Raw genomic sequence first — 23,964 nt, forward strand, 5'->3', positions numbered from 1 at the left:
TTGCTCTTAAAGGTCAATTGCAGCATCATACATGATTATTATGTCTCCAAATGATTTAATGATTTTAATTGACTGAATTAGAGGAAAGTGGGGAAAGGACATTGGAACTGAAATACCTGATGAAATAAAGGATGAGGCTCTTAGTAGAGTACATGGATACACTTCCTGCGCACGAATCTATCTCATTCATTTATTTATTTTCTTTTCGGCTTAGTCGCTTTATTAATCAGGGGTCCCCACAGTGGAATGAACCGCCAAATTAATTTCACATTGATTGTATATCCTACAGACTAACCTGATCAAACACATAACGGGCCCTATCATACACCCGGCGCAATGGGGCGCAAGGCGCAGCGCAATACTCTTTTACTACTTTAAGCTTGGCGCAAGGGTCATTTTGAGGCATTGCGCCACACTGTTTAAATAGCAAATGCATTTGCGCTCAAATGTGCGCCCATAGGCGTTCTGGTCTAAAAAAGCAGGCGTGTTTTGGCGCGTTGCTATTTTAAGAAACTGTAAATAGTCTGATCTTTAGACCAGAACAAAGTCGGTCTATTGTCTGGCGCAAAGTGCGCCTGGCTTACACACTACACACAAGATGCAATACGCAAATATCTTTACATATGAAAAAGATATAATATATTAAGGATATATATATATAGGATATAAATATAAATGATTAAAATATTACAAAACATATTAATTTCTAGCCTACATGAATTAAAAAACCACTGCCTTCATACTTTCTTCATCTCGGGAGGCTTTTTCAGTTCATTCAAGTTACTTTTGTATAATATTATTGTGTTGCCCTTTAAGAAGTTTCACTTTAAAATATTTTCTTTAAATATTTGATATGCATATTTCCTTTGTTAAAATGTGAAATTCATAATTTATTTAATTAATCTACTTCGTGTGTAAAAAGGAATACCTTTATTTTGCATTATATCATACTTCCTGTGTAGTCACTTCCTGTTAGTGTTCCTGGCTCATTGTGGAAGCCATGTCAGACATGCGCTCTCTCGGACAATCTAAGCCATCCGCTTAAACTCATCATAGAGGCAATGCCGTAAGTTTATGTTTTGCACATTAGACATGTTAAAGACTTTATATTAGTGATTATTTTGTAAAAAATACAACGTTTAATAACTTTGTTTGCTAGTGTAATTCCTACTGCAGGGAGAACTGTAGTCTGTTTATGTTATGTATATGTGAGTGGAAATACCTGTCAAAACTCAATTTCTGAGAATTGTTTTGTTATTTTGTTGCAGTTTTCACCATAAATGCTAATAAGAAGAGTGACAGTAAATGATCAAACTTGCTACGACTCTGTCTTCATTGGCTATGGTTTAACTTGGTGTTTAGTCAGTCACAACACACTGCACGAGAACACTACAGTGAAAAGGCAGCTTTGATGTGAAAGTGGTCAAGATGTCCGCAAGCAGCAAGTCGTCTGTGCGCAGTGCTAGAAGTGGCAAGTCATCTGCTTCATCAGAGAGTGTAACCCGTGCTCGGGCCAGAGCCGAAGCTGCTAAAGTCAGAGCATCATACGCTAGCCAAGAGGCTAAACTGAAGATAGAAAAGGCCACAAGAGAAGCACAAAATCAGCTAGAAACAGTAAAATTAGACACTGAACTGGAAGTGTTAACACTACAACGAGAAGCTGATGTAGCTGCTGTTGAGGCACAAGTGCTAGAAGATGCTGAAATAGAAATGCATGCTGCAGCTGAAAAAGGAGAATCCGAAGAGAAAGTAAAAATTGAACGCACAAGTGAATATGTAAATTCTCAATTAAACCTTTCGAGACATTCACCCTCTGCACGCTTTTCAGCCTTGCCTAATGCTCCAGCATCTCATGCTGACTCACACAACAGCTTCATAACATGGAGTCCTCCATTAAAAGACCCTTCACATACACAGTCTATTAATGACAAGCCAAAGTATCAGGATGCTGATTTTGTACACTTACCTGCTGCAAACCTGTCTAGTCCATCTACGGGTATTATAAAATCTGAAGTTGACAGGACAAACCCCTTTATGAACATACATGCGAAGCCATATATTCCTCAGTGCATTCCTTCAACTAGCACGTCACCCCAGGCAGAGCCTTTGGCGCAGTATTTAGCACGACGTGATCTTGTTTGTTCAGGACTGTACCAATTTGATGATAAGCCTGAGAATTATCGATCATGGTGTTCCTCATTCACAAGTGCAGCTCGTGAAGTTAACCTCACAGCAACCCAGGAACTGGACCTCATGACTAAATGGCTTGGGAGGGAATCTGGTGAAATGGTGAGGCGCATCCGTTCAGTGCATGTCAGCAATCCCAATCTTGCATTATATAAGGCATGGGAAAGACTACGTGAGTGCTATGCTGCACCCGAAATTATTGAAAGGTCACTATTTCAGCGTTTGGACAGTTTTCCTAGGATCACAGCTAAAGACCACATCAAATTACGTGAACTCGGGGATTTGCTTATGGAAATCCAAGGCGCTAAAGAAGATGGTTATCTCACAAGCTTATTGTACCTTGACACCTCACGTGGGATTGCACCAATTGTAGATAAACTTCCGTATGGGCTTCAGGACAAATGGGTGACTTCGGGGTCATGGTATAAAGAGAGTCATGGCCGTTTTCCTCCATTTGACTATTTTTGCAGCTTTGTGTGTCATGAGGCGAAGAAGCGAAATGACCCTAGCTTTATGTATCAAAGCAGTGCTATGACAACTGTTAAATCAGACAAATTCACTGGGAAAAGTTTTCACACCAACAAACCCATCTCTGTTCACAAAACAGATGTGTGTGCAGTCAAGGAAGACCCTAACAAAATCTGTCCATTACACAATAAACCACACCCATTGAAAAAATGCAGAACATTCAGAAACAAACTCCTTGATGACAGAAAAGCCTTCCTTAAGGAGAAAGGAATATGTTTTAAATGCTGTTCCTCAATTTCTCATCACGCCAAGGAATGTAAGTCTTTTGTGAAATGTTTTGAATGCAACAGCACTAATCATGATACAGCCATGCACCCTGGCCCGTCGCCTCAAGTAGTCAAATCTCTTCCACCATCACAAGAGGACGGCGGGGAGGGAGAGGATAATTCTGATATGACGTCTGTCAATACAAGCTGCACGGAGGTTTGTGGTCCTGGTCAGTGGGGTCGCTCATGTTCAAAAATCTGCCTTGTAAAGCTGTACCCAAAGGGTAACAAGGACATGGCCATAAAAGCCTATGTAATTCTGGATGACCAGAGCAACCGTTCATTAGCCAGACCAGAATTCTTTGAGCTGTTCAATTTGGAGAGTGAGCAGTTCACATATAATCTTAGAACTTGCTCTGGAACTGTAGAAACATCTGGCAGGAAAGCAGAAGGATTCCAGATTGAGTCTCTGGATGGCAGAGTTCTCATATCTCTTCCACCACTCATTGAGTGTCATGAAATCATGAACAATCGGTTTGAAATTCCAACTCCAAATGCAGTTCTTCACCAGCCTCATCTACGACACATTGCCAAGTACATTCCAGACCTAGAACCAGAAGCAGAAATACTTTTGCTGCTAGGAAGAGATGTGATTAGAGCACACAAGGTCAGGCAGCAGGTCAATGGACCAAACAACGCCCCCTTTGCTCAACGTCTGGACCTGGGATGGGTGGTAATAGGAGAGGTGTGCCTGGGTAATGTACACAAGCCCACAGTTAACACATTTAAAACCAGTGTCCTGGAAACTGGTCGTCACTCAATTTTTCAACCCTGTACAAGCTTTATGCAGGTCAAAGAGAAACAACAGAGCAGTGTGTTTAAAAAGGCAACTGAGATGACACTTGGACAGACAGTGTTTTGCAAAACCGAGCATGACAATAAACCTGCCCCTTCTGTGGAGGACACAACCTTCTTGAAAATTATGGACACAAATGTCTTCAGAAATGAATCTAACAGCTGGGTAGCTCCTCTACCATTCAAAGAACCACGCCAACGCTTGCCAAACAACAAGGAGCAAGCTATTAATCGATTCTCAAGCCTGCAACGAACCCTCAAGAGAAAACCTGAGATGCAGCAACAGTATGTGGAATTCATGGAAAAGATCTTTACCAACGGACATGCTGAGGTAGCACCACCTCTAAAAGAAGGGGATGAGTGCTGGTATCTTCCCACATTTGGGGTCTACCACCCCCAAAAACCCAATCAGATCAGAGTGGTTTTCGATTCCAGTGCTTGTTACTCTGGCGTCTCTCTCAATGATGTGCTCCTCACTGGCCCTGACCTGAATAATTCCCTTGTTGGTGTCCTGCTACGTTTTCGGAAAGAGAGGGTTGCAATCCTAGCTGACATTCAGCAAATGTTTCATTGTTTTTTGGTGCGTGATGACCACCGCAACTTTCTCCGTTTCCTATGGTACAAGGACAACGATGTCAACAAGGAAATTATTGAGTATCGAATGAATGTCCACGTCTTCGGCAATCGTCCATCACCTGCCGTGGCAATTTATGGACTACGGAGAGCCATCAGAGAAGGTGCAAAAGATCATGGTGAAGATACCATTAAGTTTGTGGAAAGACATTTCTACGTCGATGATGGTGTGGTATCTGTACCATCTGAAGCAGAGGCTATCGATTTGCTCCAACGAACACAGGCTTCATTAGCTGAGTCAAACCTACGTTTGCACAAGTTTGCTTCAAACTCTCAGATTGTTATGAAAGCTTTTCCTCCTGAAGACTGTGCTCCAGTGATTAAGGACTTAGATCTGAGTGGAGAAACGTCTCCCACACAACGGAGTTTAGGTCTGTTATGGGAGATCTCAACTGACACATTCACCTACTCCACATCCACCACTACCAAACCATTCACCCGTCGTGGAGTTCTCTCCACTGTCAACAGTGTTTTTGACCCTCTGGGTCTACTGGCACCTGTCACGATCCAGGGAAGAGCCCTCCTTAGAGAACTTACCTCTGAAAGTGCAGACTGGGACACATCCCTTCCGGAGGTCAAACTAAACAAATGGGTGGCCTGGAGAAGTTCTCTTCAAGAGTTAGAAAAGCTTCACGTCTCACGAACATACACTAAAACCTCACTAACTGAAGCAGTGCATACAGAATTGTGTGTGTTCTCTGATGCATCAACCAAGGCCATAGGTGCTGTGGCATACCTGAAAGTGCTTCAGAAAGATGGGCAAGTTGAAGTAGGATTTGTTATGGGCAAGGCGAAACTAGCACCCCTGTCCGAACCTACAATTCCCAGGCTTGAGCTGTGTGCGGCTGTCTTAGCAGTTGAGATGGCAGATCTCATTAAGGATGAGCTAGATCTGGAATTAAATGACATAAGGTTCTTTACAGACAGCAAAGTGGTCCTTGGCTACATTTATAATGAGTCAAAGCGATTCTATGTGTATGTTCACAATAGAGTCCAGCGCATCCGACAGTCCTCAAGACCTGAGCAATGGCACTATGTACGTACCGAGGAAAATCCAGCAGATCATGCGTCGCGATCCTTACCTGCATCATGCCTGGCGCAGACTTCCTGGTTCACCGGTCCCTCCTTCCTTCGACAGCCACCTGCAGAAAAAACAAAATCAAGTAAAATGTTTGAGCTAATTGAGCCTGAGAATGATGCAGAAATTCGTCCTCAAATCCAAACATGTGCTACTTACCTGGAGGAAGCTGGACTTATATCTACCAGATTTCAAAGGTTCTCCACCTTCACCTCTTTAGTAAGAGGAGTAGCGCTTCTGGTTCATGTCGCAAAATCCTTCAAACACTCAAACCAAAACAGCAACTGCAAGGGTTGGCACAGATGCGACTTACCACGTACTCCAGATGAGCTGGACCAAGCAAGGAATGTTGTGCTTAAAGCAACACAAAAGGCTGCATTTGCAAAAGAGCTGTCAGCACTGCTAGCTGACCAACCTGTATCCAAGAACAGCCGCTTGCGTAAACTCAGTCCAATCATGGAGGGCAATTTCATTTGTGTTGGAGGAAGGTTAAAGCACTCTGAGATATCAACTGCCGAAAAGAACCCGATAATTCTCCCTAAAGAAAGCCACACATCTTTGCTGCTCATTCGACATCATCATGAGCAAGTAAAACATCAAGGCCGTCATCTGACAGAGGGAGCAATCAGGGCAGCAGGACTGTGGATCTTAGGAGCCAAGTCGCTAATAAACTCAGTACTTCACAAATGTATAACCTGTCGCAAGCTGCGTGGAAAGTTTGAAGAGCAGCACATGGCGGACCTGCCATCTGAACGTCTCAAAATCTGCCCTCCCTTTACATACGTGGGGCTTGATGTATTTGGACCCTGGTCTGTCACTACCAGACGCACCAGAGGAGGACAGGCAGAGAGCAAAAGGTGGGCAATCATGTTTGGCTGTATGAGCTCGAGAGCTGTGCACATCGAGGTCATTGAATCTATGGATGCATCAAGTTGCATAAATGCTCTCAGGCGGTTCTTTGCATTAAGAGGTCCTGCAAAACAGCTCCGCTCCGATTGCGGTACTAATTTCGTTGGGGCATGCAAGGAACTTGGAATGGACAAGATGGTACAGAGGTACCTCAGCGAGCAAGGATGCAGCTGGGAGTTCAATCCACCTCACAGCTCGCACATGGGAGGCTCATGGGAGCGCCTGATTGGCATTGCAAGAAGAATTTTAGATTCAATGTTTCTGCAGCTAAAAGCTCGCTTAACCCATGAAGTTCTTTGCACACTACTAGCAGAAGTTACTGCTATTATTAATGCACGGCCACTCTTACCTGTGTCTGCAGACCCGCAACAACCATTCATACTTTCACCTTCAGTGCTCCTTACACAGAAGACAGGAGTTCCGCCTCCCCCTGGAGATTTCTCTGACAAGGACCTGTATACAAAGCAATGGAGACAAGTTCAGGCGCTTGCAAACCAATTCTGGACACGCTGGAGCCGTGAATACTTACCTTGCTTGCAACACAGACCGAAGTGGACAGTACCTCGCAGAAACCTTCAAGTGGGAGATCTAGTTCTGCTCAGGGATAAGCAGATAGCCCGCAACTGTTGGCCCATGGCCAGAGTCTCTGCTGTATTCCCAGGAAAGGATGGATATGTGAGAAAGGTTGAGGTTTCAACAACTGACCAAGGGAATATAAAAACCTTTCTAAGACCAATTTCAGAGGTTGTTCTGCTTCTACCCAAAGACTGATCTGGAAATTAGTGTATGGCCCAGAAGTTCATAGTGACCTTACATAGGTCAGGCGGGGAGTGTGTTGCCCTTTAAGAAGTTTCACTTTAAAATATTTTCTTTAAATATTTGATATGCATATTTCCTTTGTTAAAATGTGAAATTCATAATTTATTTAATTAATCTACTTCGTGTGTAAAAAGGAATACCTTTATTTTGCATTATATCATACTTCCTGTGTAGTCACTTCCTGTTAGTGTTCCTGGCTCATTGTGGAAGCCATGTCAGACATGCGCTCTCTCGGACAATCTAAGCCATCCGCTTAAACTCATCATAGAGGCAATGCCGTAAGTTTATGTTTTGCACATTAGACATGTTAAAGACTTTATATTAGTGATTATTTTGTAAAAAATACAACGTTTAATAACTTTGTTTGCTAGTGTAATTCCTACTGCAGGGAGAACTGTAGTCTGTTTATGTTATGTATATGTGAGTGGAAATACCTGTCAAAACTCAATTTCTGAGAATTGTTTTGTTATTTTGTTGCAGTTTTCACCATAAATGCTAATAAGAAGAGTGACAGTAAATGATCAAACTTGCTACGACTCTGTCTTCATTGGCTATGGTTTAACTTGGTGTTTAGTCAGTCACAACACACTGCACGAGAACACTACAATTATTATTAGCAGTATTATTTATTATATCCATATTTATATTTGTTTAATTAAAAACAAGCTTAGATTTGTTCACCTGTCAGGTTTTAGACCATAAGGGGCATGGCAGGTGTATTTGGAAATAACTCAGTATTTTGACCAAACTTTGTTATTATTAATCATTTATTCATTTGCTGGAAATTAGAACTGAATTTAGAAATAGTTTTGAAACAAATCTTTTCGCTTAACAAACGAAATTATTTATAGGCTAATTGATGTCTGTGCGTAAAGGTTTCCCTATCCAAGAGCGAATGTGAAAGTAGTTCCATTATCTCTCATTCTCACGCAGTAGATGCTCTGTTTAACAGTTTTTACTGCTAACTGTTTGCTGGTGAAATGCTCATTTTTTTCCACTTAGACTTACTTTGCGTCCTGTAAATAGCGAATGCGCTCTTGGCGCGATGCAGATAGGTCTTAAAGGGAATGGGAGATGAGACTCTAATTGGTTTATTCTCAAAACACACCTATAACTCATTAAGAAAATAAACTCAACCCTTTTAGATCATGCGCCATAGCGCAAGGCAGATTTCCCGTCCTTAAATTAGCAAAAACGCGTCCTGACACGCCCTGAAAGCGTTTGCGCCCTGCACATGGACCGTCAAAATAGAGCCCTAACCCATTAAGATAAAATATCTTAATTAATCTATTTGATTGTTTTCATAACTAAGCTTCAAATGCATTTTAATAAAACTTTTCTTTAGGGCATTTACACTTCCTGTGCACGCCTCAATCTCATTCATTCATTCATTCATTCATTCATTTATTTTCTTTTCAGCTTAATCGTTTTATTAATCAGGGGTCACCACAGTGGAATGAACTGCCAAATGATCCAGCATATTTTTTACGCACCGGATGCACACTCATACACGATGGCCAATTTCGTTTTACCCAAGTCACCTATAGCCAATGTTTTTGGGTTTGCCAACATGTGGACAACATGCAAACTTCACACAGAAATGCCAGCCAGCCAGGACTTAACCCAGCGACCTTCTTGCTATGAGGTGACAGCGCAAACCACTGAGCCACCATTGTTGAAACATTAACTTATTAATAGTTAGTTAATGTGGCATACATTTGCTGTCATAACTTTTTGATATGAAATTTTTACAGCGCAGCAGCAAAACAAGAGCTGCAGTCCATTTGAAAAGTTTAAAGCAAACCTGACAAAAGGCCAGGTTTTATGGGAACGCTTCTGAAAAAAACAAAAGTTCTAAGAAAAACAAAGTGTGCCAAGAAGATATCCCCCACACCAATACACCACCACCAGCCTGAACCTTTGATACAAGGCAGGTGGATCTATGCTGTCATGTTGTTGACGCCAAACTCTGGCCCTACCATCCGAATGTCGCAGCAGAAATCGAGACTCATCAGACCAGGCAACGTTTTCCAATCTTCTGTTGTTCAATTTTGGTGAGCCTGTGTGAATTGTAGCCTCAGTTTCCTGTTCTTAGCTGACAAGAGTGGCACCCGGTGTGGTCTTCTGCTGCTGTTGCCCATTCGCCTTAAGTTTGGATGTGTTGTGCGTTCAGAGATGCTCTTCTGCAGACCTCGGTTGTAACGAGTGGTCATTTGAGTTACTGTTGCCTTTCTATCAGCTGGAACCAGTCTGGCCATTCTCCCCTGACCTCTGACATCAACAAGATATTTGCTTCAACAGAACAGTCGCTCACTGGATATTTTCTCTTTTTTTCTGACCATTCTCTGTAAACCCTAGAGATGGTTGTGCATGAAAATCCCAGTAGATTAACAGTTTCTGAAATACTCAGACCAGCCCGTCTGCCATCATGTCACTTAAATCGCCTTTCTTCCACATTCTGATGCTCGGTTTGAACTGCAGCAGATCATCTTGACCATGTCTACAAGTCTGAATGCACTGAGTTGCTGCCATGTGATTGGCTGATTAGAAATTTATGTAAACAAGCAGTTGGGCAGGTGTACCTAATAAAGTGGCCGGCGAGTGTACATTGTGATATCAAAAATTAACCAACCAAATATTACTCATCCATTCTTTTGGCTTAGTACCTTTATTAATCTTGGGTCGCCACAGCGGAATAAGCCGCCAACTTATCCAGCGTATGTTTTACGCAGCGGATGCCCTTCCAGCTGCAACCCATCACTAGGAAAACACCCATACACACTCATTCACACTGACACACTACGGACAATTTAGCTTACCCACTTTACCTATACCACGTCTTTAGACTTGTGGGGGAAACCGGAGCACCCGCCAGAAACCCACGCCAACACGGAGAGAACATGCAAACTCCACACATAATTGCTAACTGACCCAGCCGAGGCTTGAACCAGTAACCTTCTTTCTGAAGCGATCGTGATACCCACTACGCTACCATGATGCCCAAAGTATTACTAATATAACAAAATATTAGACTCACTTCTTCAACTTCTGAACTTCAGTACTGATGCTACGCCATACAAAAGCTCTGATATAAAAATATTTTCCCTTGTTAACATGGAGTGATAAGAATGAAAGTCAGAAAGATGCAAACAGAGCACTCGGGCTGGAATACTAAGAGCCTCTTATGCCCCAAAAAAAGATTCAGCATTTCTCTCTGTGTCTGAACAAAGGGCGTCATTCTTCGCTATGCTAAAATCTTGGTGACAGTGTTCCCCAGCAGAGCTCATCACGTTTGCAAGTGGCTATAGATGGAGGCCTGAGTTTGACCCCCGACCTCTCCATTCAGGGTGAGGCCAGCGAACCTTGTGTCAATCAAACACAAAGCGTTTTCTTGTCACTCGCTCCCACAATAGCTCTTAAAGGGAGGCCCGTGTCTGTCAGATGAACTGGATTGATTCATTTGTCTGCTGAACAGAGCTTGACTTCAACAGCTTTTAGCCTCATTGATGTAGTTAATGCATATCGTGTATGTTTGACGAAAGCTTGACACTGGCCAGCTTGATCCTGAGCCTGACATGGAGCAGGAGAGCTGCTGAAAAGCCCAGCAGGAATGACGTCACTCTGAAGAGAGTGCATATGTGATGGGAACGACTTAAAGGGACAGTTTACCCAAAAATTTTAATCTAGTCATTATTTGCTCAAAAATGGTAATGAATAGTGACCATCATAATGCCTTAAACAAAGATAAAAAGTATCAAACAATGGTCCCAAGCAACACATTTGGTATATTCTAATAGTTTTAAAGGTAAACGATAGCGCTCTGTAAACAAAATAGGCTATATTTGCTAAAGTTAGGCTAATAATAAGCTAAATTTGGTCCCCAGCACCACATTTGGTGCATTTTAATAGTTTTGGATGTAAACAATAGCGCTCTGTAAACAAAATAAGGTAAATTTGCTAAATTTAAGCTGAACTAGCTCAACTGAATTTTGGCTAAATTTAAGCTATTAATAGTTAAATTTCTAAATAAATTGTAAATAAGCTAAATTTGCTAAATTTAAGCTAAATTAAAATAGCTTAATTAAAATTTTAGCAAAATTTAAGCTAATAATAAGTAAAAAATTTTAAATAAATTGTAAATAAAATAAGCTAAATTTGCTAAATATAAGCTAATGATAAACTAAATTTGGTCCCAGAAAACACATTAGGTATATTCAAATAGTTTTGGTAGTAAACAATACAATAGGGCTCTGTAAATAAAATAAGTTTTAAATTTGCTAAATATAAGCTAAATTAAATTAATTAAATTTAAATTTAGCTAAATTTAAGGTATTAATATGCTAAATTTGTAAATAAACTGTAAATAAAATAAGATACATTTGTTAAATTTAGTCCCAAGCAACACATTTGGTAATCTAATAGTTTCGGAGGTACACAATAGTGCTCTATAAATAAAATAAGTTAAGTGTGCTAAATTTAGGCTTATAATATGCTAAAAATCTAACTAACTGATGGTTTAGGGGTTTTTAAAATCATACATTTTCATATGACTGAATTCGTACGAATTGGCCACTAAACTAACAAAACATAAAATAGTTTCCTTGTGACATCAGGCTGGACAATCACATTTACACAATGACACCAAAACGTCCTTTCGTCGTAAAAAAAAAAAAAAAAAAAAAAAAAATTTTGTAAATCAGATTCATTTTATTTTGCAGTTTTACACATCAGTAGCGAACATTATAAAAGGTGTTTTAACAATTCACAGCCAACAAACAAGCAAAAGCTAAAATCTAGAATGGCGTCTGACAATTCAATTAATTTAGTCTTGCAGCACAAAGCATTTTACATCAAGAAAAGTGCAGAATGTAAAGACAGATTGTGGTGGATGGTTGAGAACCACTGCTGTAGCCTATTGTATGCGGATTTTAATACGGAAATGACTAAAATACAAAACAACGTATATGTAGAACCAAAACCTAAGAACCAACCCAGCAGGCACATAATGTCATAAGACATCGACATAAGCTTAGATTTAGGTTGTGACCAGGTGACCAAAATTCAATGTCTAGCCAGTGCCTAAGGATAACTATATTTTGATGCCAATAATGATGTCAAATAACGTTGATATTTGGGCGGTTTTAGATTGTGTTGGAAAGTGACAAAAATCCAACGTCAAGCCAGAATTTTTAACCAACGTCATGTTGATGTCAAACATTGACATGTATCTGTCAGGTACGGCAACCAAAATCCAATGTCTTATAGACGTCATAGTGGTAACGTCCACACAACGTCAAGCTGTAACATCACTAGGCATTGATATTTGGTTGATTTTAGGTTGGACATTGGATATTGACGTTGACCTGACTTCAACCCAATTTTTGTTTCCAAACAAAATGCAACGTCCCCACGACGCAGAGGTACAATGTCAATTCGACATGCTGACGTTCTGTGAAGAACTGAACTACAAGTATGAACAAACCTTACATTTTGAATAGGGAACCCCTAAAAACAATCTGAACTCGACAATGCATGCACAGACTTTCCCCCTCAAACTTTGCTGAATCAAACAAACTGCAGCCAAACGTACTGTTTTTCTTTTCTCCTACATTTAGTCAGCTTTGGCAGAGCAGCTCTTCTTCTCTCTCTCGCTCTCTCTCTCTCTGAGCAGGAGTTAATTAGAGAACAGTTGTGAGTTGCGTTCACACAGCCCAGCCCAACGGGCGTCTGGTAAATGACAGGGCTCCGTTTGCACACTCTTTCAAAACCCAGCGGTGCGGCTGCAACCCCCACCTCCTCCAAAACTTACACCAATTACAACAACTTCTGCCACTCCCTCCTCCGTCCACTGTTTATGCTCTCAACTGGGGACAATTTTACATTCGTGTCAGCTCAGGATTAATGCATTTAACGGTTACAGTATGACACAATGCAAACACTAAGATCTATGTAGCTTGAAAGAGAGTTGTTCTGTGAGACACGCTTTGTTGTGGTCGAATAATGATCCAGTCCTACGGCTAACCTTAAATTTAAAACCAGGCTTTGTTAACGAAACCTCTTGTTTTTTAAAAAATAGATCTGACTATGAAATTCAATTCAAAGACAGAAAAGTGATCTGCGCCCTCTCTCCAGAAACACCAACTACCTCCTCTGTCCTTTTCTCCCGTTCACGACAGCCAGTACACCCATCTGGAGCCCCAAGGGTTTCTGGGATGGAGCGCGTCCAGGAGAAGAGAGTGGGGGTGGAGAGCTGGGCCTCCAAATTAGTGGTGATTGCAATCGTTAGCGTTGCTTGTTTGTTTGTGTTTGAATCCACTATGGTTAACAGTGGAAGAAGTGAAGTGTGGAAAATGAGGGAGCGAGCGAGAAAGAGAGAGACAGAAAGAAAAGGGTATTCAGGATTGTTTTTACCTACTGTCGCAGTCATTGAGTTTGTTGAGGTTTTTTTTTTAGGACTGGAAGGGACAATATATGTGACTCAGTTATTCATATGCAATCATGTTCCTAAATAAAAGCACAATTTGAATATTTTTGCTGTGAATACTGTGCATTATTATCCGTGGTGTAAAGTGACAAACTACAAATACTCCAATTGCTGTGAGTAGTTTGTCTCAGAAATTGTAATTTACTAAGTAGTTTTAAAATGTGTACTTTTACTGTCCCTTGAATACATTTTTAGAGCTGAATCGGTACTTTTACTCCACTACTTTCCTTCAACCTGCAGTCACTACTTTATTTTTTCTTGTCAATGGGGATTAGAAAAATCAGTCCTGTGATTCCTGTCCAATCAAATTGCACATGGAAGTAAATTGCATAATAATAAACTTCCTCAAGACATGGATGATTAATAATTGCAGCAAACTAAAGCGTTTAAAGTGTCCAAGAAGATGTCCAAAATCTTTACACGCAATGACCCAGAGACTGTTCAGAGACGTCAGATTGACATTGTAACTCATTGCATTTAGGCATGCAGACATGGTCAAGATAATCTGCTGCAGTTCAAACAGAGCATGAGAATGGAGAAAAAAGGTGATTTAAGTGACTTTAAACGTGGCATGGTTGTTGGTGCCAGTCGGGCTGGTCTGAGTATTTCATAAACTGCTGATCTTCTGGGATTATCACACACAACCATCTCCAGGGTTCTCAGAAAAAGTGAAAATATCCAGTGATTGGCAGTTCTGTGGGCACAAATGCCTTGTCGATGCCAGAGGTCAGAGGAGAATGGCCAGACTGGTTCCAACTGATAGAAAGGCAACAGTAACTCAAATTACCTACAAACGAAGTATGCGGTAGAGCCTCTCTGAACACACAACACGTCCAACCTTGAGGCGGATGGGCTACAGCAACAGAAGACCACACTGTGTGCTACTCCTGTCAGCTAAAAACAGGAAACTGAGACTACAATTCGCACAGGCTCACCAAAATTGGACAACAGAAGATTGGAGAAACGTGCCTGGTCTGATGAGTCTCGATTTTTGCTGCAACATTCGGATTGTAAGGTCAGAATCTGGTGTCAACAACATGACAGCATGGATCCTGCCTTGTGTCAACAGTTTAGGCTGGTGGTAGTGGTGTAATGGTGTGGGGGATATTTTCATGGCACACTTTGGGCCTTTTAGTAACAAATGAGCATTATATCAACACCACAGCCCACCTGAGTATTGTTGCTGACCATGTCCATCCCATTATGACCACAGTGTCTGATGGTTACTTCCAGCAGGATAGTGTCCCATGTCATAAAGCACGAATCATCTCAGACTGGTTTCTTGAACATGACAATAAGTTCACTGTCCTCAAATGGCCTCCACAGTCATCAGAGCTCAATCCAATAAAGCATCTTTGGAATGTGGTGGAAGGGGAGAGTCACAGCATGGTTGTGCAGCCGACAAATCTGCAGGAACTGCTTGATACTATCATGTCAGTATGAACCAAAACCTCTGAGGAAAATTTCCAGTACCTTGTCCAGTAAATCTATGCCACGGAGGATTAAGGCAGTTCTGAAGGCAAAAGGCAGTCTAACCCGGTAATATTAAGGTGTACCTATGAAGAGGTGTCACTGTAAAAAGCAACTAGTTGAGTTTACTTTAAAAGAGTGAGTAAATATTTTGTCTTAAAATGAAAGTAAATTATTTATATGCCTAATAATAAAAAATTGAGTCAACTTACAAAGGCTTCACGCACTTTTTTAATGTAATGCTTATTTTAAAGCAATGGGTTTACTCACTTTTTAAAGTGACTAATCACTTTTTAATGGCAGGTGAGAGTAGAACAATTTTGCATCGAGCATGAGATAATAGTGAATATACTATACAGTTAGTCCTTACATAAAGCTTTTATTTACACACTATAGTATTCCTACTTGACATCCTTTATACGGTACTCTATGGTATTCTGCCAACAAAGCAGCAAAACTAGCTTGGCCGTAGCATGCAGTCACAGTTCAGAAATGCACACAAAAATGCTCCGGCTTGATGAATTACCAGAGTTTGCCCTGCACATCGCTGAATCCACAAACGAACAAGTCATGTTGGTTCCTCCCCTTACAGTGGGAGAAACTGGATGAGTCATGGCGAGGGATTCCCTACCCCTCTCTCCCAAATATGGGCAGGAAGAATGGAGTGTTTTTAGGAAGGAATGCTGATTGGGGCCCTGGGCGAGGGGGTGTGCTAATGCATTTGTAACACTACTGTCTCGTGTTTGTGGCGCGCTTCACACTGTGCAGCCAGGAAATCATCAGGACAATTTGACAAAGAATGTCTAGTATTTTCGACTAATCATCTGTGAGGTATTTCAGCCAATCTGAACCACATGGTTGACCTCTATTACGGCCGCTCTTAAAATGCAGTCACATTTCCAGTAAGGCTTAGTCGCTTTTTTAGGTGTCACAGCAATAAATTAACGTTCATTTGGAGTGGACGCTTCCAGGGAAAAGCATTTGCTTCAGTCCAAAATGAGTATATATATAAGGACATAAACAGCGCAGTAGTCGTTGGTAGTCTTTTAACTAAAGCGACACAGTATACAGTTATTAAAAGGAGAAACCTGGGGTTTTATTGCACAATGATGATAGCTTGCCCCTCACAGAGTTCAAACCCACAAGCAGCCTAGATTTTTAAACACTACGCCATCTTTAAGAAAAGTATCAAGCAGCCTACACCATTAACTAAAACATTTCAGTTCATTAGCCTTTATAAAATCTTGTGGCTCCCTAAAAGCATCCAAAATACTCCCATATAAACACACCAAGATGTGGCGGCAATGAGAATGACTGATCTGAGGATTTTTGCTTCGCTGACAATATCAAAACCTGGTGCTTTGATTCAGTGAACTTTTGTACCTGGGTCAAAGACTGGACAATTACACTTTTGTGTCTGCATTAAATTATATTAACAAAAGCAACATAGGCTCATTCTGAAAATGTACCCCTATATACATTTCTGGAGATCATAAATTATGTAGCCAGAATTATGTATGGCTTCCTTCTCACGCTTACCAGTAAACCACTTACCTCCGTATGGGGGGCTTTCCTGCTGTTATCAGTTTGTCCAGTCGCTTGCAGTGTACGTCGACGGACTTGAGACATTGAGAGGAGTTGACTGTGATGACAGGGTTTGAGTCCGGTGAAGAACGGTTCCAGAAAGCAAGTAAGACTAAAACAAAAGCCAAAAATAAAATAAGCAATTAAATAACAGAGAGAGAGAATGTGGTAACATCTAAAAACATGGTAAAAATCAGGGGTCTTTTCTTTTTCTGGATTGCTGTTCAAAACATTGTTGGTTGGGTTTAGAGAAGTGGGTGGGCGCTGGTCAATCATGCTTTTTAAAACACTATCTGTTGGGTTTAGGGTAGGGATGGGCGGGGTTAATTGGTCGGTAAAGCTGCGGTCACACTAGAGTTTGTGTGTGCGAAATTCTGTCGTACGGCACTGCGAAAAGGGGCGGGATTAAACAAGATAAGACGTTTAAAAAAGCGAGCGATTGCTCCATGTTTTACATTTCTTTCCAGAGAAATGTTTTAATCCTTAAAAAGCGTACATAGTGGCCTCTGGTGGATTTACGCAAGAACAGCAGGCGCGAATGGCACTCGCAAGAGAAATTTGAGATCTTAAAAAGCGTACACAGTGGCCTCTGGTGGATTTGTGAAAACTAAAACTGCAAAAAAAAAGTAGCTCCTAGGACCTATTTGGCGATCTCCAGAAATGTATATAGGGCTACGTTATGATAATAAGCCTGGGTTGAACAAAAGTTTTCAATTTTACAGTATCAATAAACATTTGTGCAAATAAAATGACAAAATTTGGGTAAAATAATGTTATTTTTTTATTCAGCATACCAGATATGCATGTAAAAATATCAAGAAGAGACAAATTTATATTTGATTAATTCTACAATAATAAAAACTTTTTGCTGACAAATAGGTAAAACTTAATCATCTGAAGTGGTTAATACACCATTTAATGACTCCTATTGTAAATAATACATTTTAATACAACTATTTTGAAACAGAATTAAAGTTTAAGAGGGTGTTTCTGTAAATCATGGTAACAATGACAGGAATTACAAGATTTCTGTTAACATACTGTCAATTTCAGTTAATATAATGTTATATATAATGCTTTATGATTAAGTAGGATATCCCACTGATCTTAAAGTTCTGAACACTAATGCTCATCAATATATTATATAAACAGATTTACTCTAGGAAAAAAATGCAAGCAAATATATTGTGAAATTGCCTATTAGACTCATTGAGACTGGATATTATTCACTTCTGACCTGCCTTGGACTCAGATGCAGATTGGAGATGAGTCACGTCTTCACAGACTTCACAGTTAGTTCCTCTTCTGGACGGATCCAGCAGGTAGCAGTTTCCATCTGATGTGTGTAAACCAAACAGAGAACAACAACAGTTTGAGGCCACAATATCCTTCCACCAAATGCACCGGTCTTCTCCAGAGTGAAAAATTAAATAATATTGCAATCAAGTTAATCAAGTCTAGACCAGTGCTGTCAAAAACAGACTTCTTATACAATATGGGATGCCATAAGAAATATGGGATATAAAAACCGGGCCTTGCAAAAATCAGTAAAGGTTTTAGAATTAGGGAACATTCTGAGAACTTTGGGTAACTTTGTGTAACAATATTTGTTCAGCGACATCTGTTCAAAAAATGTGACATCATTCATGAAATGTTATTTGCTGAAATGTTTTTGTTGTTTTAAATCTTAAATGCTGTCAATTCCAGGACATTTCTCAAATTTGTTAACTGACAACCAGTTGGAAAAAACATTTAGCAAAATATTAATAATAATCATTTAGAATGAAACATTTTTACTTAAAGGTGTTTAGCATGGAGTCAATCTAGGGCCATATATACTTGCAAAATAAAAATAAATTTTACAAACAAAAAATAAAGTATTGAGCTAAAATAAATAAATTAATGCAAATCTCCAAAAGTCACAAAAGCGAAAATAAATGTTTGAGAAACAAAAATGGGGGAGGGGGAGGGGGGGGGGGGGTTAAGGGACCTTGGGCGTTTACGGACCTGGCCCTTTTTAAGTGACATCATCACCTAGAGGTCTGGGCCAGCTGTAAATGCCCAAGTTTCCTTGTAAAATTTGGTTTTGTAAAGGCAATGCTATTAAAAATGTTTTGCAAAAATAAAAAAATAAAAAAATGAATTATAATATATATTGGATTTTTTGCACTGCTTGGTTTTTATTTGCAGTTCTTTTTTGTTTGCAAATTTCATATTTATTTCTCAAAACTTAATTTTCCCTTTGTAGTTCTGTACTTTTATTAGCAAAACTTATTTTTATTTCTCAAAAATTAATTTTCTCTTTGCAATTTTTGGAGATTTGCATTTAATTATTTATTTTTTTGTTTAATATTTTACTCAATAATTTAATAGCTCAATAATTTAAAAGCTACATATTTTAGTTTGCAAAACTTTCATTATTTTGCAAGTATATATGACCCTACATTGACTCTATAGTAATGTGGGTGATTCTACATAGTAAAAAAAAAAAAAAATGTCCATAACTCAGTTTTCTGTATTTTGTTATTTAGAATTGCATTATGGGATCTTGATCTTTTGTCCAAACACTTTTGATGTTAAAAAGTCGGAAAAAGTGACTTGTACTGACATTTCTAACAGTTTGTGTTAAAAAAAATAATCGAAGTACAAAATCGTCGAAAAAAAACTAGTTACAAAAAACTGAGGTGGCTCAGTGGTTAGCACGGTCGCTTTACAGCAAGAAGGTCGTTGGTTGGACTCCTGGCTGGGCCAGTTAGCATTACTACGTGGAGTTTGCATGTTCTCCCAGTGTTCGAGTGGGTTTCCTCAGGAGCTCTGGTTTTCTCCACAGTCCAACTATAGGTGAATTGGGTAAATTAAATTGGCTGTAGTGTATGAGAGTGTGTGCGTGTGTGTGTGTGTGAATGAGTGTATCCTAGTACTGGGTTGCGGCTGGAAGGACATCCACTGCATAAAACATATGCCGGAATAGTAGGCGGTTCAACCCGCTGTGGCGACCCCTGATAAAAAAGGGACAAAGCTGAAGGAAAATGAATGAATGATTCAAACTACAAAAATGTCAAAAAAAGTTTAGTTTTTAACATTAAAATTCGACAGAAGAGATAAAGTGTCAGTGTCCATAATGCAACTGATAACTGCAAATAAATGGAAAAACCGGAGAATCACAAAATATGGAAACTAATAATTAACTGATATTTTTACAGTGTTTTTACATGCTGTCCCGGGAGAGAACCCAGAGCTTGGAGATAGGCTCCAGCCTGGTTAATTAGCATATAAAGGGGTCAGGATTAGGTAGGTCTTGAGAGCTCCCCCTGGTAAAAGGAGGAAAAGGAGGAAATGGGATGGAAGGGGGGATTCTTCCAAAATGAAGATAAGGCAATAGAGTGAAATTGATCTATTTATTGTAGGATTGGATCAATCTGATTGGATTATTACTGATTACAGATGAGAGATCAGCTGTGATCAATCATATCACATGCTCCTCTTGAAATTAGTAAGTAAAACATTCACCTATTGACAACATAGGATTTATTTATTTTTTAGGTTTTGTTAAAAGCTGTTCATAAAAAATGAACAACTTATCAAATTCTGACATCTACTCTTTTAAAGGAAATGCTAACAAAACATTTGTATTTAGATAACCGAACTAATGAATCTTTCGTTCAAAACTCCACTGTAAAAGTTTACAAGTATTTTTAGGGAAAGCTTCACTTTTGGCCTACAGAATTAGAAGCCTTATATAAAGACTTACTCAAGCCTTAACTTGGTTCTTTTTTCTTCCAGTTCAAATGTTTTATTATTCTAGACTATTTCAGGCAGATACACATATGCCTTTACATCTACAGTATGTCATAAAGATGTTGTCCTTGATGACTTGAAGTCTGACTGGCTCTCTACCATCTCTAACTCTAATTACTGTTTTTCCACATCTCTCTTGTCTACTGTAGCTGCAAGTTTTTTCTTTCTCTCTCTCACTCTCTTTCACCACTGCAATTATGAGTGCTAGCAAACAGACCCAAATGCCCCACGGGAGACTCAGAGAGGACCACGCATGGCAAAAATTAGAGAGCAGAGAGATGCTGATGCTGTCATTAAACACAGCTATCAATGCAAATCATTTCAAGAGTGTTGTTTGTTTCTTTTACAAACCCTGGAAATGGCGTGTTAACAGTCTTTAAAGTCTTAAAGACCAGTCGGATGTGTGGAAATAGTCCTTCTTTTTCCACAACAATTAGTTTTGTGTTAAAAAGAGAATTTCCTTGTTCGTATTTTTAGCTTATATGCAACAATATATAAATATATACAGTGAGAATATTACAAATTATTGCAATTTAAAATAAGTGTTTTCTATTTGACTTGCTCACTCACTATCCTTTGAAATTAGTCCCTGATTTATCAGGTGTTGACACAGCAGAATGAACTGCCAATTACTCTGGCAAATGTATTATGATGCAAATGCCCTTCCAGGCGCACTTTTCTGTTTGAATATATTTTAAAATACTGTTAGATCTTGTAATGGCAATGCTGAATTTTTAGCACCATTCCTCCAGTCTTCAGTGTCACATGATCTTTCAGGATTCATTCTACCATGCATGTTTGTTGTTGTATTAAAAACTGTGATCTCTATTTCTAATTAATTCTTTTTAATAAAAAATTTTTTTATTAAAGTATTCCAAACAATGTTTTATCATCTTCCACTAAACTATAATGATGTGTTCACACCAGACGTGACTGATTTAAAATGAAACAAATTCATTTTCGTGGAGCGTCAAATTCGATTAATTCGCATGTCAAATTCGCTATATTCACGTCAAATTAACTTCCTTTGCGTATCAAATTTGCTTCATTCGTGCGTCAAATTCGATTAATTTGCATGTCAAATTCGCTTCATTCACATGTCAAATTAACTTCCTTTGCGCGTCAAATTTGCTTCGTGCGTCAAATTTGATTAATTCGCATGTCAAATTAGCTTCATTCACATGTCAAATTAACTTCCTTTGCGCGTCAAATTCGCTTCATTCGTGCGTCAAATTTGATTAATGCGCATGTCAAATATGCTTTATTCGTATGGCAAATTCGATTTATTCGCATGTCAAATTCGCTTCCTTTGAGCGTCAAATTCACTTTATTTGTGCATCAAATTCGCTTCATTCGCGTGCCAAATTCGCTTCATTCGCACACCAAATTCGCTTCATTCACGTCAAATTCGATTTATTCGTGTGTCAAATTCGATTCAATTCGAGCAACAAATTCGATTTAATCGCATGTCAATTTTGCTTAATTCGCACATCAAATTCGCTTATTTGCGCGTCAAATTCGATTAATTCGCGCGTCACATTTGATTAATTCGCGCGTCACATTCGATTAGTTCGCGCGTCAAATTCGATTAATTTGTGCGTCAAATTTGCTTCAGTTGTGCATCAAATTCGCATCATTCGTGCTTCAAATTGTTTCATTGCTAAATAGCTAGCATGGTTTTTATCAGGAGATTAGTTACGCTTTAAGCGTCTTAGATTGAAGATTTGAAAAACTGTGTAGAATCATTCGGCTAGATCCACTAGATCCTTTCATAAGTGCATCTAGCTCTGAGAGTTCATCAACTCCTCCAGAAACTATACCTGGATGATGGAAGGTTTTAGCGGTACTTCCGATTGAGCAAAGATAGTTTGATGAGCCATTGTTGGTGTCGGCAGGAGGATTCATAAGGAGGATATGTCATTATCACGCCTATACGAGAGCAGGCTCCTGATCAGTCACTTTCAATAAACTTTACTACTGATGAAAAAGCAAACTCTATCCCATAAGTGCATCTGCATCAACACATAAAACTGTATGATAAGATGGGCCACATCTGAAACCTGAGCTTACCTGCTGCTTAGCAGGATTCTGCTGTCTTAACAGAGTTTAGAAAGCAGCAGTCAGGGATTATGGAAGTGCAGTTGTGGTTTCCCAAAAGTGGGGAGTCCCCCTTGCTTTCCCAAGCCTGACTAAGAGCTTTTCTCCGTGGGCTGAGGAACAGGACTCGGCCCTTGTCTGCGAGAATACTGGAAGTCAAGTTACCTCACAGAGCCCAGTCTCTGAATCACAGCGGAGCTGAATGGAAACGTGATGAAAGTAGTTTATCGCTCAAATATGCAGACATGAAACACTCAATACGCTACTGTTATGTCTCTCTCTGTGAGGTCCAAGTCTCCGTTTATGACTAACCGTCTAAAAACTCCACACAGGGACCACAAACACACCTTACGAACTCCTGTATCTCCTGTTTCCTACACGACATAAAACATAATTTCCTTAATGACATTCCACTGAAGTCATCCTAAACAATGCAACTATCCAGGCAGCATTCTCTGGCGAGACCGCGCCAGCAAAACTATCCCAAGTATTTCCAGACCCTCAGTGGAGACGTTCTTCCCGTTAGTCCTACACACAGATTCCCAGCTCACCTTCGCTGGGGTGGACTGATGTCATGACACACATTTCTGAGAGGGATGTTTCACTGACGTTACGCTTTCCAGACGCACGTTAAATAAAGCCGTGTGAATGAGACGATGACTCAATTCAGAAGGAATACTCATCAGTGAGAGCTGCGTGGATGTCAGCTTTATGACTTTTCCAATTTCCTTCTCTTACTCTGTCACACAAATATATACTGTACTGTATACAAATCAACAGTTTGGGGTTACGCTTTTGAAAAATCTTAGCTTGTAAAGGCTGCATTTATTTGATGTTAAAAATTAAACCACAAAGGGCTTGTGTCCGCCGAAGCGTTTTTGCATTGCAGAAATATTAGCTGAGCGATACTTTTTCTGTTGTTGTCACTGGAAATACTACATTTTTAAAAAGCCAGCGGTGTAGCCAGACATAGAGCATGGGTTTTACACTCAGTACTGAATGACTGGTATTTTTTCAACGCTATCTCACTGCAATTCATAACCTTTGGATTGGGTGGCTAGTTTCGTACAATCTCATTTATACAATTTAGTAGGATTTGCTCATTACCAAATGGCGGTTGAGTTTCAAGGTGGGGTTGAGTACCACACCTCCTTTTTAAAATCGTACATTTTCATACGACAGAACTCAAATTAGCCACTAAACTGACAAAACGTAAAATAATTACATTTCCTCATGAGATCAGGCTGGTTTATTAAATACTCTGGCAGTTGGAGAAGCACTCAGATGATTGTTTTTAGACATCACTTGCGTTTCAG

The 23,964-nt window shown here is 39.7% G+C and overlaps 1 protein-coding gene and 1 long non-coding RNA gene across 3 annotated transcripts in view; one reads left to right on the top strand and one right to left on the bottom strand.

Moving 5' to 3' along the window:
* LOC137495289 (uncharacterized) overlaps positions 1 to 23,964 on the bottom strand; it is a 73,923-nt gene that overhangs the window by 20,171 nt on the left and 29,788 nt on the right. For both annotated transcript variants that reach the window (XR_012408151.1, XR_012408152.1), the window contains exons 3-4: positions 17,991 to 18,089; positions 16,724 to 16,865 (exon numbers count right to left, since the gene is read on the bottom strand). This is a non-coding gene — a long non-coding RNA (uncharacterized lncRNA). The remainder of the gene's footprint in view (positions 1 to 16,723; positions 16,866 to 17,990; positions 18,090 to 23,964) is intronic.
* Positions 972 to 7,745, top strand: LOC101884727 (uncharacterized). Its single transcript, XM_073953996.1, has 2 exons — positions 972 to 1,066; positions 1,269 to 7,745. Exon 2 carries the CDS (start codon positions 1,429 to 1,431, stop codon positions 7,165 to 7,167), a length of 5,739 nt encoding a protein of 1,912 aa, XP_073810097.1. The 5' UTR covers positions 972 to 1,066; positions 1,269 to 1,428; the 3' UTR covers positions 7,168 to 7,745.

The sequence above is a fragment of the Danio rerio genome, chromosome 1, assembly GCF_049306965.1.
Source record: "Danio rerio strain Tuebingen ecotype United States chromosome 1, GRCz12tu, whole genome shotgun sequence".
NCBI lineage: Eukaryota > Metazoa > Chordata > Actinopteri > Cypriniformes > Danionidae > Danio > Danio rerio.

What these genes read in the sequence shown, in the direction of transcription:
- LOC101884727 (XM_073953996.1), top strand. Translation starts at nt 1,429, where the DNA reads ATGTCCGCAAGCAGCAAGTCGTCTGTGCGCAGTGCTAGAAGTGGCAAG.